General features: G+C 33.6%; 2 protein-coding genes across 2 annotated transcripts in view; both read right to left on the bottom strand.

Moving 5' to 3' along the window:
- Window positions 1-1,764: 1,764 nt before the first annotated feature.
- On the bottom strand, window positions 1,765-7,985 carry PpD3 (protein phosphatase D3). The gene is made up of 9 exons (XM_013315645.1): window positions 7,747-7,985; window positions 7,381-7,622; window positions 6,077-6,224; window positions 5,680-5,801; window positions 4,997-5,267; window positions 4,369-4,599; window positions 3,617-3,836; window positions 3,121-3,202; window positions 1,765-2,715 (listed from the first exon to the last, which is right to left on the bottom strand). The coding sequence occupies exons 1-9, from the start codon at window positions 7,838-7,840 to the stop codon at window positions 2,653-2,655; spliced, it is 1,473 nt and encodes a 490-aa protein (XP_013171099.1). The 5' UTR covers window positions 7,841-7,985; the 3' UTR covers window positions 1,765-2,652.
- An 882-nt stretch (window positions 7,986-8,867) lies between these two features.
- Window positions 8,868-17,005, bottom strand: part of Chbp (chlorophyllide A binding protein) — a 38,639-nt gene continuing 30,501 nt past the window's right edge. The window contains exons 37-49 of the mRNA XM_013315367.1: window positions 16,691-16,914; window positions 16,124-16,334; window positions 15,307-15,402; window positions 14,064-14,299; window positions 13,338-13,551; window positions 12,750-12,845; window positions 12,059-12,285; window positions 11,550-11,757; window positions 11,007-11,087; window positions 10,608-10,834; window positions 10,043-10,265; window positions 9,577-9,681; window positions 8,868-9,105 (exon numbers count right to left, since the gene is read on the bottom strand). Of these exons, the coding sequence (XP_013170821.1) occupies window positions 8,894-9,105; window positions 9,577-9,681; window positions 10,043-10,265; window positions 10,608-10,834; window positions 11,007-11,087; window positions 11,550-11,757; window positions 12,059-12,285; window positions 12,750-12,845; window positions 13,338-13,551; window positions 14,064-14,299; window positions 15,307-15,402; window positions 16,124-16,334; window positions 16,691-16,914 (2,360 nt within the window). The 3' untranslated portion in view covers window positions 8,868-8,893. The remainder of the gene's footprint in view (window positions 9,106-9,576; window positions 9,682-10,042; window positions 10,266-10,607; window positions 10,835-11,006; window positions 11,088-11,549; window positions 11,758-12,058; window positions 12,286-12,749; window positions 12,846-13,337; window positions 13,552-14,063; window positions 14,300-15,306; window positions 15,403-16,123; window positions 16,335-16,690; window positions 16,915-17,005) is intronic.

Raw genomic sequence — 17,005 nt, 5'->3', positions numbered from 1 at the left:
AAACAGCTAAATTGAACATGAACATGACAATCGTCTGGTTAACTTTAAGGCGAATAGTTGATTTCTGAGACCAAAACCTGTTTAAAACATATCATCCCTGTAATTATCTTTGATAAAACAGAGATAACAATATACAAAAGATTTTGGTCTCAGAAACCGACAATAGATTTTATACCATTTACAATGTATAAATTCACAACCCTATTTTGGCTTCGCAAATCGATAGAAAGATCCATCCGAGGAAAAGAGTTATATCTCTTAAGAGTTAGAACTTTTTTCAAAGCATGAGACTAAAAATATTTGGGTTTCGTCATTTGGGCAGTTTATTAAAGGCCACTACAACACTATCGTAAGACTACGAACTTACCCTGAATCAGGCTGACTAAATAAGCCTAATTGTATTTCGGTGTTAAATTCATTTCACAAGTTAACATGCGAACATTTCTTTCTTTTATTTATAAATAGCAGGTCTATTTAAGGGTTGTACCACACAAACGGTTGCGCCAAGTTTTAATTACATGAATATTGCTACATTTGATTTGGTAGCTAATTTTAGGCGGATATTGGCAAATGGAATCAGTATTATATGACCTCAGACCTTTACTGTTTTGACATCCATATTAATATACTAGCTGTAGCCCGCGACCTACTCAATATGCTCACAAAATTTCATGAGAATCGGTCAAGTCGTTTCGGAGGAGTATGGAAACGAATATTGTGACACGAGAATTTTATATATAAGCGAGAAACCTCTGTAAGCGAGAGTCATTGTCCGGTCTCTTCATAAGCGAGAAACTCGGTTTAAAAAGAAACCTCTATAAGCGAGAAAATACCCCTATATTCCCTTGTACTCTCGCTTATTCACTTTCGACTGTATATCCCTTAATGCAGACGTAAGCCACTGTTATGTTTAATTTTATGTTTTTTTTTATATTGTCAAATGAATTTTTTTGGTCGTTTTTTTTTGCGATAAAAAATTACAGAGTAAAAAAAAAACTTTTTCGAGTACTGTTATTTTGAACTGGTCATAAATTAATTTATTGTAAAGTTATATTTTTTTTAGATATATCTTATATAAAGAATGTTTTTTTAAATATATATAATTAATTCAGGTGGAAAATACTTTTGTGTTGCTCCGAAGAATATGATTTTATATTAAAAAAAATATATTGACGACCATATTTAATAATTAAAAATTTTTATACAGTTTTTTTTGTAAAATATTTCTTTGGGATAAACGAAAAAATTTATAGAATTTTTTTTATGGTGTTATGCCACATCTAGAAGCAGTTTGGCTTATATCCATGATTTTTTTCATCTTTAAGTGCTAGATATATTTTTGTTACTCTTTTCAAATAAACTTGTCTTTGTTAATTTTATTGCTTGCTTTTTTTAAGATTTTATGATAAAATATTAAAGAGATAAATAAAAAAAATATTTGACATTTTTACAGAATCAATTTTACGTTGTTTTTTGGCCAAAATTAAAAATTAAATTTTTCACACGTGATGAAATAGCGCAAATATAAACTTGATAAGAATATTTTAAACGTTCGTTTAATGTACTTTTTACATAAAAAAAATAAAACATAATTTTTAAACATTTTTTTTCAATAAATTTTACAATTTTTTTTTCGAAATTTTACAACTGGCAAGGTTTTAGAACAATTCAATAACATGAAATAAAATTCAAATTAAAAAAAAATCGCGGTATAAAATATATTTTAAACCGTCCTTTGACATCTTTATTAGCAATTTATGTAAATGGAAATGGGCAAATTAGTTGAAAGATTTAGTCAATTGTGTTTCAGACTGACCACTTTATTCCACTAGAGGCTATAAGCCGTGTTATTTTGTGCCTATTTGACATTAAAAGTAGCATTTGCTAGTAATTGACAGTAACTTCAAATTACTTTAAATTGTAACAAATCAAAAGATGTAATATTGTAAGATCGTATCCAGTGGATATTTATAGTTCAGTGGTTTCAGAGGTATTTCTAAATAAAAAAAATGAGCAATTGTTTATGGCTGGCTGTACGCCGCGGTGGTATACATTATAAAATTATCTATGGTCTATGGTATTGGAATTTCTGACAGCTACGATATATTCAAATTTAATATTAACATTAAGTGAATATTAAACGGAATTTATATTAAAAACAGAACTATAGCACATTAAGGAATGTTTCGGAGCTGTCCATATTTTTTAGAATAACTGAATCTTTTTATATATTTAGTTCTAAATAATAATTGCAAGAAAACCTGGGATTTAAAACTGGTCACATGTAAGAGAAAATAATTAAATAAAACTATAATTAAAACGCCTGTTTAACTAAACATTGTACTCACAAGTCTTGAAGTTTAGAATAGAATATTTACCGTGGGTTTCTGAGACTGAAATCTTTAAAAACATATTGGTTTTAAACGGAGATTTGGCTCTCAGAAGCCCACAGTTACTAATAAAATGCATAACTAAATCCATTTGAAATTATATAAAAATGAACATGACATACCTTGAATAAAAACAATATTTCATTTGACGTATACATTAAATCCATACAAAATTGTATGGACAGTTGTATTTGTGATGTTTTTTGTGGATGTATTTTGTAGGTTTATTGTTGGTAAATATAAATTACAGTGTGGGCCTTGTTCACTGGACTAATGTACTGAAGAATGGGTGGGCGTATGTCATTGGTCTGACGTTTGGATGAGGCTGGAATAAGAAAAAAAATATATTAGACCCTTCGTACACAAACATACGTAAATCTTCGTAGCTTGGCGATTTAAGTCGCTTAGCGATTTACGTATCACAATTTGATAGAGGTTTGTAGAGCGAGTCGCCGCCATTTCTATCTGCTATAGTCAAAGAAAGTCCTTTGCAAACTCTTTGTCTAAATGGTTGTATGGATGGTTGTTGTAATTTCCAAGATGGCGGAACAAATAGACGATTAGCGTCGACGATTTAATATTGTGTGTACGGAGCGTGGATTTAATAGAGGAGGGAACGCATAGGAAGGGGAAATATCCTTTTTCTGTGTGCTCTGTTTTTTCGCCATTTCAGCGAATTCAATTGACCGTTTATAACTTTGCCAAATTTAATAATTAAAAAAACACTTACCACAGCCTCGTACGTCGTGAAGTTTGGCTTCAAATCTTTACCATTCATTGTTATAAAAGCTCCCAGGTTCGCCATTGTGTCACTGTAAATAAAATAAATCATTCATCTATCTGATTAGTATGTACTTGAGGACTAACTTTAGTCTCCTTCTCTTCCTATCTTTTTATACGAAAAGGTTAAGAAGGAGACGTGGATATGGCAGAGGAGGGGAAAATCTTATATTTATGCGTATTTAAATGCAGATTTCTATTCATCATCAGCTCATGGTACGTCCCTACCGAGGGGCTCGGAGCCTATCCTATGTTAACGGTGATTAGTCAACCACGCTGGCCAAGTGCAGGTTGGTTGACTTCACACATATCTTTGAATTAGTCCATACACTTTTGGACATATTCCTTATGCTAAATATCAATAATAAGTTCCTTTTTTTATTTTTTCTTTGTGATAAAAAGCTGAGGTCATGTAGGCAGGAAAAGAAAATACATTTTTGACTTACCAATAATTCGGTGCGGAGAAGACGGTGATACATTTACCATCATGAGCTACTTCGTATCCATCGCTCTTGACCTCGTGGCTCCTGATGATGTAGTCGAGGCGGTTCCTCTCTAGGAAGCTGTGGGTGACGTCAGGTCCGAACTGACAGCCAACACCTCGTTTTGATGGTGACCGTCCTACCATTGGCTGCGGGTCTGACCATAACAGCTCGCACATTATACCTGTAAATTTTTGACATTGATTATTTATACAAATATACAAATTAACTAGCGGTCGCCCGCGACTTTAGCAGTACTAAATAAAAAAAGTTGCCTATACATCAGGTACCTTCCCATCAAAGCCCCATCTAAATAGGTCCAGCCATTCTGGAGATTGCACAGAACAAAAGTAGCTTTATGGATAGACATACAGTTAAAAAAAAATTAAAGTTTGTTTTACGTTATCAGCAACGTAAATACATTACTTGTACTAATTATATTTTTTTACTCGATATTACATACAGACAATCCAATTTTATTCATATGTATAAACAATAAATATAGCTTAATGCAACCCTAAAACCTATACCCTTTTAATATATCAAATAGATTAAAAGCCGTTGTGTAATTAGAAATAATATTTACATAAAAACACACCATTCAAAATTTCTTTGCTTATAAATTTAGAAATAACACTAATAAAAGATTCCAGCTGAATAATTCTTCAATAAGACATTTTTCGTTTGACTTTATATAATTCAAACTGTTCACTCACCATCTTCCGGAGGCTGTTTATTTCTATCCACGTTCCGTATATCGTCTAGCGTGACGTCATCACTAGAGAACAATCCACCGTGCATCACCAGCACTCTGTTATTAATACAATGAGCCAGCGGCAACCAGTTGTAAACTTCCGTGAATAAATCCGCCATTTGTGCTGTGTATTTAAATGTCACTTCACCACGGAACCCATACATACGGTTCATATCCAATGATTCATGATTACCTGGAATGTATAAATGGTGTATTAAAAAAAAATTTTTTTTGCAAAATTACAATTTTTGTATCAACCTGTAGTAGTTTTACGGCTGTTATTCTGAGAAAGGCATAAGTGACATAATTTTTGAACTTTTACTAAAAAATATTTGATATTTTAACAGTAGTAGAGCCCGCTTTAACATCTTTGCACGAAAGGGAAAATACGGAACTCTTATAGGATCAGTTTGTTGTCCGTCTGTCTGTTAAAGCCTTTTTTGTATTGACACATGTTTGTTTAGTACTAAGATCTTACAAAAATTAAATTTGCTAAGAAAATTAAAAAAAATTACCATAAGAAAACTTTAGCTCAAGTCACTTCAAATAGTTCTAAATAACCTCGCATACAAAATCAATTAGCAACTTACCTCGTGACATGAAAAAGTGGTCGGGATATAAAAGTTTAAAACTAAACAATGTGAATATACATTCAACACTGAAAGATCCTCGGTCGACAAAGTCACCATTGAACAAGTAAGGGTTCTCTTCAGACGGTAATCCATTTAACTTGAATATATTCATCAAATCGTAGAACTGGCCATGTATATCACCACATACAGTGAACTTTTTGTCATCCGGTACTTTGATATCGACAAGAGTTGGCTGATTACTTAAATATGCTTTAACATCAATGAGGATCTGGAAAAAATGTTTTATAAAAAGACAACATCGCATCTTTATCTTACTAACTGTCAAAGGAGACTCCGTTTGCGGGGAATAAAAATTAATTAGTAGCCTATATGTTCTTCCAGGTTATATTATACATCTATGCCAAATTTCAGTGAGATCCATCCAGCTGTTCTGGAGATACTTTCTAAGAGACACCCATCCATACATCCAAATATTCGCACTTAAAATTTTAAGCTGACGACCGCAACTCCGTCCGATTGAAATTAAAGCATAATAAGTAGCCTATGTGTTCTTCCAGGCTTCAACACCTATGCTTAATTTCAGTAAGCTCCTTGCATTCATTCTGGAGATTCTAACAGACATCCATCCATACATTCAAATGTTAATAAGATTATGAGGTGGTAATAATCCATATATTTACCTTATATGCATATTTCTTGTGTAGATGTTTTTCTTGTTTGTAATGTTCAATTAAATCATTTATAAATTTAACTGTCACTTTACCATCTTCCAGCATTGGACCTTCATATTCATCTTCAATTGCTGGAATGAAAATAAACAAATCATAGATTTTTTCACGGAACTAAGTAAATTAAAAAAAAAAATAGTAGCCTTATTTTAGACTATGTATAACATCTGTGTCAAATTTCATATGTAGATATGTAGCAACAAACATCTATCCATCCATCCAAACTTTGCCAAAAACCTTTATAGGAATTTTTAAACAAGCATTATATTGATCGGAAACATAGAACAATACAAAAATATTAATTTTATTTTCTATTCCTTATTATGTTAGAAAATTAAAAATATCTTACTCATAGCATCAAGATTGATAGAGTCTGCTATATTCACTTCCTTCTTGTCCACGGCTATTGCTTTTTCAAATGCAATTTTCTTAACAATCTTATTACATTCAGTATATTTCATCTTAGCATCCTGGTCATTTGGCCTTACTTTGGTTACCTGAAATAAGTAAAAATAGTCTATGAAACAAAGAAATCTTCAGACTCCTTTCCCACTAAACTTAGTAATACAACTACTGTTAGTTAACGCAGTGAAATTGCGGGAAGTATAAAAGACTTAAAAAATAAGAATTGCATATGTGATAAGATATGTAAACAAAAAAATATAAATCTATATTAGTCTTTAAATATATTTTATATGTTATTTGTGGTCAAATATTTTCCTTATATCAGAAAACAAAATACATTTAGAAGGAAATTATTATTATATTGTAATCGCCCATGACTCCATCCACATGGTATTTAAAAAAAAACTTAGTAGCATATGTGTTCTTCCAGACTATGTTCTACAATGCATACTGAAGATACCTTCAAACAAACATCCATCCATCCATTTACAATTATAATATTAGTAAGATAATAAATCACACTAGGAAATATACATAAACATATTCTGTATTTTATATGTACAGATTAAAATATTTATATTTATCAGTAGATATGCATTATGTAACAAAATAATAATACTAGTCAATTAAAAATGTTATATAAAAAGGCTTCAAAACTACATAACTTCGCACAGCAAATCTATTTTAATTATCAAATTACAAAATATTAAGCAATTATTATTGTTAACAAAAGTTACTTTTATAAGCAAGAGTTCAAGGGATATTTTTCTTGCTTATAGAGGTATCTCTGAAACTGAAGTCTCTTGCATGCGGTAACTCTTACTTATCCAGCTTCAACTGTTTCCAGTACAACTGGATTGCAATAAATTCATCACAATTAGTTTACCGAGTTCAGTAGTAACCTAGACTGATATAGATGATATCAAAGAACAAAAAGATAATATTTACTTTATAGAGTGTAGTTTTGTTGAATATTAAATCATACTTTTTACTTATATTGGTGCATGTACATAAAGACTACTACTTTTTCTTAAACCACAATTTTGTTACATTACATTTTTATGTTGACAAATTATAAGAAATAAGTTTAATAAAAGCAATAAATTATTATTAAAGTGGGGCCCATAAACGAAATGTAAGAGTAATTGTGTTCAAGTTCAAACCACTGTCCAGGAAACTAGTGGTTTTGTAGATAACTGTTTGTTCTCTGTGGTTGTTGATATGGTTGTATGAGATTATTATACTTACAAATTCAAAATCCTTAAGGGCTAATTTGTACTTTCCTAAAGACATGTGAGCTGCCGCTCGCCTGTAATAGGCCTTTGTATAATTTTTATCCAAATCTATCGCCATAGATGCATCGACGAGCGCGTATCCAAAGTTTTCCAATCTTAAATTAGCTATGCTCCTATTTGCAAAGAAAACCGCATTATTCGGGTTTTTCTCTATTGCTTTTGTGTACAATTCGATAGCAGCATCGTAATTTTGCTCTGAAAATTGAGGTTAGGTTATCGCATACTTTTTATCTTGTCAAAGTTGTCTTCACAAATCCCTTGTAATAGCGATTGTTAATTATTTACGTCATTTTTAATGGTTGATTTAATTTGTACTTACTTTTAAAGAATTCATTAGCTTCATTTTTCAATTTTTCTGCTGCCTCTATATCCTCTTGGGATACTGGCCCGGTTACTTCTGCGTTTGTAGCCATATTTTAATCAATTAAATTAATAATAAAATTAAAGCAATTTATAATTATATTAATCAATCATCGATATTAACGTGATTTTCTTAATGGATATAAAATGTAATCCGTAATTCATGAAAATTTAAGTAATGAATGATGAACGAACGAATTTGTGGATGACTGATAAAGTTAGTGCTGCCATATAATTTTTGATATTTTTGGCAGATTATAAAATAACTAGAATAGTTTTTAACAAACTACCATAAGAGTTCCAAAATAGACATGTAATACATAACTTTATTTAACAAAAAAGTGGTGCTTTTAATATTAATGACCATAATATTTAAAGAATAATTAAATCAATGATTCCATAACAAAAATACTGGCTGCTGGTTTCGTTTTCGCACCGCTTTAAGAGATGGCGCTGTGCGACACTTTATTGTTTTTGGATCGCGGCGCGGGTAAGACTGTTTTGGTCTTTTTGTTAGTTATACAAAGTACTTTGTGGTCTTGGTTTTGCCCCCTGCGTATAACAGAGTTTTTTTGTGTTTATTTCGCTTTCATCATTATATCCTTCTGGCTGTGGTCTACATTATAGTTGTGTAGTTGGAAATTGTAGAAATCGTTTGTAATTCGACTTGTTTGTGTCGTTATTACTTGGTTATAGGTCGTAGAAGTACGAGGAGAGTACGGCCTAAGTTCATGAGTAAATACTGAGTGAATAATCTTTTTACCGGTTCAAGAGAAGTTATAATCTTACAAGCTCCTACTGGGGAGGAAAACTGCTTTTTGCTCGTTATAGTCACGACGATCAAGAGTGCAAGTAGAACTATATTGTTTAAGTAAGTTATTTGTAACAAAAATTAAAAATAGTGATACATTTTTTTTCTTAAATATCGCTACTCTTGACGCTAGCGCCATCTGCTTAGGGCTTTCAGTGTTTCTACCCATTCATAAGTCATTGAGGAAAAAATATATATATAAAAAGATTTAAAAATAAAAATGTTTTATTTCCTTACAAAAATATTGCAAATATAAATTAAATGACTACTTAAAATACAAATTATATAATATTACTTAGACAAACATCTGTAAAGCCACGCAAATAAGCATCACAATAATACTGCTTTTGACTAAGATAGCTGAGCTGGGTTCTTCGCAATCGTCGTTCTGTTGGACCTGAACGAAGTAGGGTTGATGGAGTTCTTCCCTTGTCGCCATATAAGTATTGATGGCGGTTGTACCCGCTGCAGGCATGGTCCTGGTACGACTTAACTTCCATACTCCAACTGAGAACACAAAGATAAAACATGTAAACGATTTACTAGCTTCGATTATTTGTATTTTTAAAGGGTTAAGTAATTATTGCAATTTAAATTAAATTTAAAAAAAATCTCTTTATATCAAATTTAATTTGCTTCTAATTTTCAATAGCCATTCCAGTCAATGATTGCAAGCTGATTGAATTATGTTAAAGGAATGATACCCTTATTATATTATTTAACAGAAGTTAAGTAACGTTTTCGTTTTGTCACTACTAGTGGTCGCCCGCGACTTCGTCACCGCAGAACAAAAGTAGCCTATAATATGCCTGCGTAGATCAGCTACCTTCCTGACAAAGTCCCGTAAAAATCTGTCCAACCGTTCCAGAGATAACACGGAACAAAGGTAGCCTTGCGGACAGTCAGGCAGTTAGACAAAAATGTACAAAACACACTCCAATTTTATTACCTGTATAGATTCATAGACTAAAGACTTACCAGATCTTTGGAACTGATTGACATTGACACAGCTGTACGCGAGAGAATAGGATACGTAGTCTGTGGTAAGCACATACAGTCTTGTGGTCACTGTTGCTGCTGGGTCTGAAATACATAGGTTAGGAATATTATCTACATTTATTCGATTCTTGTACCAGTCTCTCGGAATAATCTTTGTTGTAGGTAAACTAACTTAGGATTCATAATCTAATCTATGATAATCCACTTTTGTCAATGATTTTATCAAAGAGTTCATATTCCGGATCACGGAATTGGTCGAAAGATATCCGTGGACCTAGCACGAATATTTGTGACAATGACCTTCGTACGATGACGTAAATTATGTCAAAATTTGTATGGAAATATGTACATACCTATACAAATTTTGTCGCTGACGATATGAAATGTCACAATTATTGATGCTAGGACCATTAATCATTTAGGAATGTTTCAAAAGTACACCTACCATCACTCAATCTGTCTGGCAATGTCACCACTAAACGAGCGCTGCCATCTGTTGAGTTGATAGTTGCTGTTCCTTCTATGGTGTCCAGAACTCCCTCTACCACCTCCCAGTTGAGTAATGTCACGACGCCAGTGGCCTCGTTCAAGGTGTAGCGAGCGCCAGTGCACGCACCGTTCTCGTGGAATTGTGGATACCTTTCGATTTGGTACCACGTACCAGTGTACTGTCGGAAAAGAAATATATAAGTAGTAATTATTTTCGTAATCATACCAAAGCTGTAGCCCGCATCTCCTTCCGCGCCGTATTAAAAAAGTAAGCCTAATAAAGCCTATGTATTCTTTCTACATCTGTGCCAAATTTCATCAAAATCCGGTGAGTCGTTCCGGAGATACCTTCTAACAAACATCGATATATCCATCCATCTAAACTTTCACATTTATAATGTCAGTAAGATGAAAAGAAAATGTTTGTGGTGTCCTTATGATGGGTTTTTCTTGGTCAGGCTATACATTATTATAATTTACTAAGTCAAAATGAAGCTTGAATAATAAGCTGAACAAAATACCTGTGCGGGGTCGAAGTTCATAACAGCGGGTATGTTCATATCACATTGACCAGGTAAGATGATCTGTCGACCGGTTTGGACGGGATAGTGGAAACAGGCATTGTCACTCTGGTTCACTGGCAGGTAGAATTGTGGATACAAGACGCGGTTGTTTGTAATAATGGGTGCCATCGCGTTCTGAGCAGCTTGAGTTAGTTGCCGTGACTTGCTATGTTTGGCACTCCACACTGGAATTGAAGAATATTTTCATACATCACAGTATAAAACATAAGAACAATTTTCAAACTGCATCGTGGGACCGATTCTTGGTAACAACAAAATTGATTTAAACCGATCGTTCGTCTATTATCAAGTTTGGAAATAATTACGATGACGTCATTAAATCAATGTCGTACATACCACGTCTGTATTCTTGATTGACATTTTCACACGAATACAGGAGAGAGTATGTTTCGTAATCTGTAGCAAGCACCCATATGTCTGTAAGAAAAAAGTATGATAAAAATTAGTACTCATTTTTCTACAATCAATCTACACCTTTCATGCTAACAAATGAACTATCGTAAGCTCTGTTTCCATTATCTTACTCCGACATAGCTTTCAAATATGAATAACTAGCTTTTTCCCGAGACAAGGGGACGAATTAAAAAAAGGGTGCAAAGTTTCTCATTGTGTTACTCCAGAATATGTCTTTTATCTGTACCAAATTTTAATTAGATGTGTTCAATTGTTGCGGAGTTATCGAGTCAATATTACATCAAACGTATCCCACGAGAACCGTACACATTTTCGGAATCATTAATAACATGTGTGTTCTTCTAGACTGTGTTCTGAGTCTATACCAAATTTCATTGAGATCCATGCAGTCATTCTGGAGACACCTAATACATCCATCTATCTAAACATTCGTATAATATTAGTAAGATTGGATGGTGTACTTACCAATAACTCTTCCGTTGCTCAAAGTCTTCCTAAGTCTTCCATTATTAGTCACGGTGATCGTACTGGTGTTAACTACAGCGCTGTCACCAAACACATTGGTGTCGACGACTTGGAATTGATTGCCGGAGGTAACGAACTCGGAACTGATGCAATCACCGAGGGTATCATCAGATGGGTAACGTTCGATCTCATGCCACCAGCCCAAATACTGAAAGTAACAGACAATGTTAGATAAAGAAGAGTTTGAAGCTGAAGTAATTAAAAACTCTTAAAAAGATTTTACTGCACTTTTCAAATAATCAATTAACAGAAGAAAACTTTAGTTATACTCGTATTACAAATAACAGTCTTAGGATTTAGGAAGATTCTTTGTTAAGAAGTCGGAGTGATACAATAGTTGCCTCACTATACTTAACCTAATTTTTGGTTGTATAGTCACTTACACTTCTATTTGTTAGGTATTTTTGGCTTTTTTTAGTAAAAATATTTAGTATTAAGATTAAACTTACCCTTTGCATATCAAATCCTTGAACACCAGTAATATCCTCACATTGTCCTCTAAATATCGGAGCCATATTAGGGAATACTTCCGGTATGTAGAAGCAAGCCTCTTCACTTTGATCAGTTATCATGTAATAATCATTCAAGAGACCTTCTGTATTATTAACTATGTTATTTATTACGTTATTTGCTTCGTTACTTAGAGTTGTAGTCCTACTAAGCTTCCAACTGTTTACTGTAAAAGAGAAAATTTATTAATTCAAAAAAGATCGTGAAAGTCGAAGTAGCTGTTCAAAATATTGTCATCCCTATCAATCTGTTTGATCAAAATAGGGACAACAATATATTACTCAATGTCATCATGTCATCATCAGCTCACTATACGTCCCCATCAAGGGGCTCGTAGCCTATCCTATGTTAAGGGTGATTAGTCAACCACGCTGGCCAAGTGCAGGATGGTTGATTTCACACAATCTTTGAATTTCTTCTCAGATATATGCAGGTTGCATCACGATGTTTTCCTTCACCGTAAGAACGTCGGATAAATGTAATGTAAATCGGAAATCGAAAAACACATTGGTACATGGCGGGATTCGAACCCAGGACCAGCAGATTGCAAGTCAAGTGCTTGACCCCTGAACCACCGACGCTCAGTTCAGCTCAGTCATTATTTAATAACAATAGGTAAACCGATCGTACCTTGTCTTCTGTTATCGGACATGTTTCGACAACTGTAAAGCAGGGCGTAGTTGGTGTAGTCAGTTTCCAGAATGTAAAGGGTGGCAACATTTACAACTGAAACAGAAAAAGTACCATAAAGTTTGACTCAATCATATAAAAATTAAACTCTTTGATTTCATGGAAGAAGTAGACGAAACTCCCGACACTAAAGACAATTTCTTCTATTGAAAAAAAAAATAGAAAATATTTTAAATTAATTAATTTGAATCTTACTAATATTATAAATGCGAATGTTAAGTTGGATGGATGGATGGAGGTTTGTTTGAAGGTATCTCTGAAACGGCTGAACGGTTCACGCTGAAATTTGGCGTATTTGTAGACCATAGTCTGGATGAACACATAGACTTGCGCACGGACGGAGTCGCGGCCGACAGCTAGTTAATTATTCACATGAATAGATAGCAAAGGAGAAAAAGTTTTACTTGAAATTTGGATACCTTTTATGATCTTACTATATTTTTTTAGGAGAACTAATTAAAGTTAAATTTGTTTGGTGAAAATTGCTATTGGTGATTTTCTCTATATATTAAATTCACTAGTACTTACCATCATTAGGCAATCTGAATGTAACAGTAACTATTCCGCTGCCATCTGTCGAGGACACAACAGCCTCGCCATTGATGGTATCCAATGTTTGGTTGATAACTTGTGTATTTATAACCTCAAAGGTATTGCCCAATAGATCGTAGAGTGGTCGGTTGCATTGACCACGTTGTGATGCTTGTGGGTAACGTGCGATCTCGATCCATGTTCCGGCGAACTGTACCATAAATTGATTTTTTATTTAAAAGCCTAGAAGTCAACATTGTCTGTAGTATTTCATGGTGACATAGCTACTTTCTAATACCATTTTTAACAAAACTGACTATAAAAGGTTCATGTTTTTATTTATATATTATATATAAAAATCAATTGCTGTTCGTTAGTCGGATTTATCTTATCTTGGTCTTGAAATGTACATTGCGGTCTAGGGAAGGTTTAAAAGGTGAGAAAAATTGGAATAATTGGCGGGGAAACCCTTTAGGGAACTTTTTTTAATCCCGCGCTCACGGAGTCGCGGTCCACAGATGGTTTATAATACAAAATTGACAAACCTGGCCCATAAAAGTCATTAAGGCTATGTAAATTTAACAAAATCAGCTAGTTTGACAAACACAACGACTCTTTAGAGTCTACTAAAATAGAAATATCGAAATCTTTAAACTAGTGTGATCAAATGTCAAAAATTTTGTCATTATGTATGGAATATGAAAGGAATTGTAAAATACTAACGCCTGCTGCATTAAAGTTGGCTTTAGCTCGGATACTTTGGTCGCAAGGTCCAGGTAACGTTATAGCTGGAGGCATCTCGTCAAACACCGGATAATGGAAACATGCAGCGTTGCTCTGGTCGCTTGTCTCATAGTAATTCTCGAATAGATCCGTTGTACTAGATACAACTTGGTTTATAGTATTGTTGGCCGATTGAGATAGACCCGTTTGTGATCTGCTGAGTTTCCAACTGTATACTGAAATGTAAAAAAAATTGTTTTAAAAAAAAATGTTTATGATTTCATAAAAACGCAGAAGAGAACGGCTTTGTTATTTCCAAAGTACTAAAGCACAGGTGATAAAAAGACTAACCCTGCGTTTCTGAGCCAAAAATACCTGTTTATAACATATTGTTTATTATCTCATAGACATTTATATTAATAATAATAATAATAATAAAGCCTTTTTATTTCCATATCTAAATAACTATTTACATGAGTAGTATATTGTTAGTATTGTTAGTAGTTCGCTTACATTTATATTAGTATTGTTAGATTTAACTGTTTAGATATGGACCCCACTTTGGGTGAAGGCCTCTTCCATCTTTTTCCAAGACATTTATATTATCTATTTTAATTTATTTTGTTTTTATTTTTAATTTTTTTTTAAATAAAAATATTAGCAGATTTTTTTTGTAAATTTACTAATATTTCTTTTACCACTTCAACTAAGCTCTATGCTTGTGCTAGGATATAGTTCACGACAATAGTCAAATGTCGGGATTCGAACTGCCGACCTCGTGATCGGAAATCTGTATCCTTAACCATTAGGCTATTGACGCTTATTATATGTATACCGGAGTAAATGATAATTGTTAAATGCTAAAATGTCGTGAGTGTGGGTTGTTGTAATTTTTTGGACTGAATATTATATACCTATCTGAATATCGGTGTCTACGATACAGACATTGCCTAGTTTGGGCATCACTAGATTAAACAAAAATAACCATAAATGGTAACTTAAGTTTTATTTAATTTCTCAGTTATGTGAAATTTTATATGTTAGTTATTGTTTTTTGGTTTAACCTTTATTACCTATAGTAAAAACTTTTCTTTCTGTGTTGTTAACATGGATGACGATATGTTTTATAAAGAGATTTTTATCTTAGAAACCAACGGTAAGAAACTGAATTAAAAGAAATTTTAAGTGTTAATTTGTGATGAAAAAATTTGACTAGAAATGAATTACATAAATATATACGTACTTTGTTTAGACTGATTTCCGAGGTTCCTGCAGCTGAATAACAAGGCGTAGTCAGTGTAGTCAGTTGCCAGGACGTAGATGGTAGCATCAAAGGTAACTGAAAGAATTTAAGATTTTTACTAAAACATATTGCATAACTTTCCTTATAGACTGTTAGGAAGACTATGGAAAATATGCGTACAGCACACTCTGTAATTTTTTTCTTATGAGTTTTATTCTCAACCAGCGGTCGCCTGCGACTTCATCAGGGTAGAATTTAAAAATAGCCTATAATCTGTCCGCGTGCGTCAGCTACCTTCCCATCAAAGTCACGTCAAAATCGGTCCAGCTATTCCGAAGATTACCCGGAACAGACAGAGCTACAGATTTTTTTAATAGTGTTGTTATCAGCAACGGAAATACATCCTGATTTTTTCCTCGATATTAGGTCTATGTTTTTTTTTAATCGCTGAAATAGCGAAGTGACCGATGCCCATAGACATACGCAATTGCATATGTGTTGCCTACCTTTAATCGACGGAGGAGAGGATGTACAGTGAGAAAATATTTTCCCTTTCCATACATCCTCTCATCCGGAAAGTCCACTTTCACTTCCCATTTCTTATAAGAAAAACAATGGGAAGAGAAAGAGGACTAAATTAGGCCTCCGGGACGCACACTCATCAGACGAAACGCGGAATTGCTTCCACTTGATGCCTGTCTTCTATGTGGTTGTGGTATTTCACCGGGCGAGCCGGCCCAATTCGTGCGAAGATGTTAAAGCGGGCTCTACCACTGTTAAATGTACTTCCCTTTTAATAATATGTAATAGATTTTACCTCCTGTAACATCGGTGAGTGTAGTATTAAGAATACCCCTGCCATCAGTTGCTGTAATTGCTGTAAAATTGATTGTGTCCAGTCTTTCATTATTAACATAACTTTCACTAATCATCACTGTATTCTGACTGCTACTGATCGTCTTTGAGGCGCACTCTCCTCTTTGCAGTTCCGATGGGAACCTTGCAGCTTCGTACCATGTTCCTCCGAACTGAAAGAGATTTGGTATTGTAATTATTTGAATTTTCTTTACTCTAATATGTATGTTAGTTAGTTTTTATTATTCTGTACCCCGATTTCTACTAACGTGTCGATTTTTAATTAGTTTAGCTGGTTCTTCATTTGTTTTTTGTCATAAAAATTGGTATCAGAGTTGTTTTTCATAAATTAGAGATCTGAAGAAATGTGGTAGCTTCAAAAAGCTATCGCTTGCGACTCCTTCCGCGCGGTATTTTATTAAACTTAATTAGTAGTCCATGTGTTCCTCCACGATATTATCTACATCTACGCCAAATTTGACCGATGGCTTAAATAAAATATTTCTAAATCAAAACAATTGAAACTTACAGCGTTAACATTGAATCCAGTAACGGGGGTCTGTTCCTCACAGACACCGTTCAGTATGACAGGTCCACCGTTGTTGTCGGGGTAGTAGAAGCAATCGTCTTCAGTATGACCTCGTGGGACGTAGTAGTCGTTGCGTAGTACTGGTACAGTTGCGATGACGTTATTGATTACCTGTTCCGCTACCACTGTTAGGTTTGTCTGTCTGCTTAGCTTCCAGCTTGTAACTGTTGTAAGGAAATGTTAGCGTTAAAAAATGTTTAAGTAGAACAAACGCATTTCCATGTGTCTGCTTATACGACAGTGCTTTTAGGACGA

This window comes from Papilio xuthus, unplaced genomic scaffold (assembly GCF_000836235.2).
Source record: "Papilio xuthus unplaced genomic scaffold, Pxut_1.1 DF826961.1, whole genome shotgun sequence".
NCBI lineage: Eukaryota > Metazoa > Arthropoda > Insecta > Lepidoptera > Papilionidae > Papilio > Papilio xuthus.
This window is presented reverse-complemented; position numbering and strand designations above follow the sequence as displayed.

What these genes read in the sequence shown, in the direction of transcription:
- PpD3 (XM_013315645.1), bottom strand. Translation starts at nt 7,840, where the DNA reads ATGGCTACAAACGCAGAAGTAACCGGGCCAGTATCCCAAGAGGATATA. An exon ending in CCCTTAAGGATTTTGAATTT is followed by an intron (nt 6,225 to 7,380) that starts GTAAGTATAATA and finishes TACTTATTTCAG; the next exon opens with GTAACCAAAGTAAGGCCAAA. An exon ending in CCACTTTTTCATGTCACGAG is followed by an intron (nt 4,600 to 4,996) that starts GTAAGTTGCTAA and finishes TATACATTCCAG; the next exon opens with GTAATCATGAATCATTGGAT.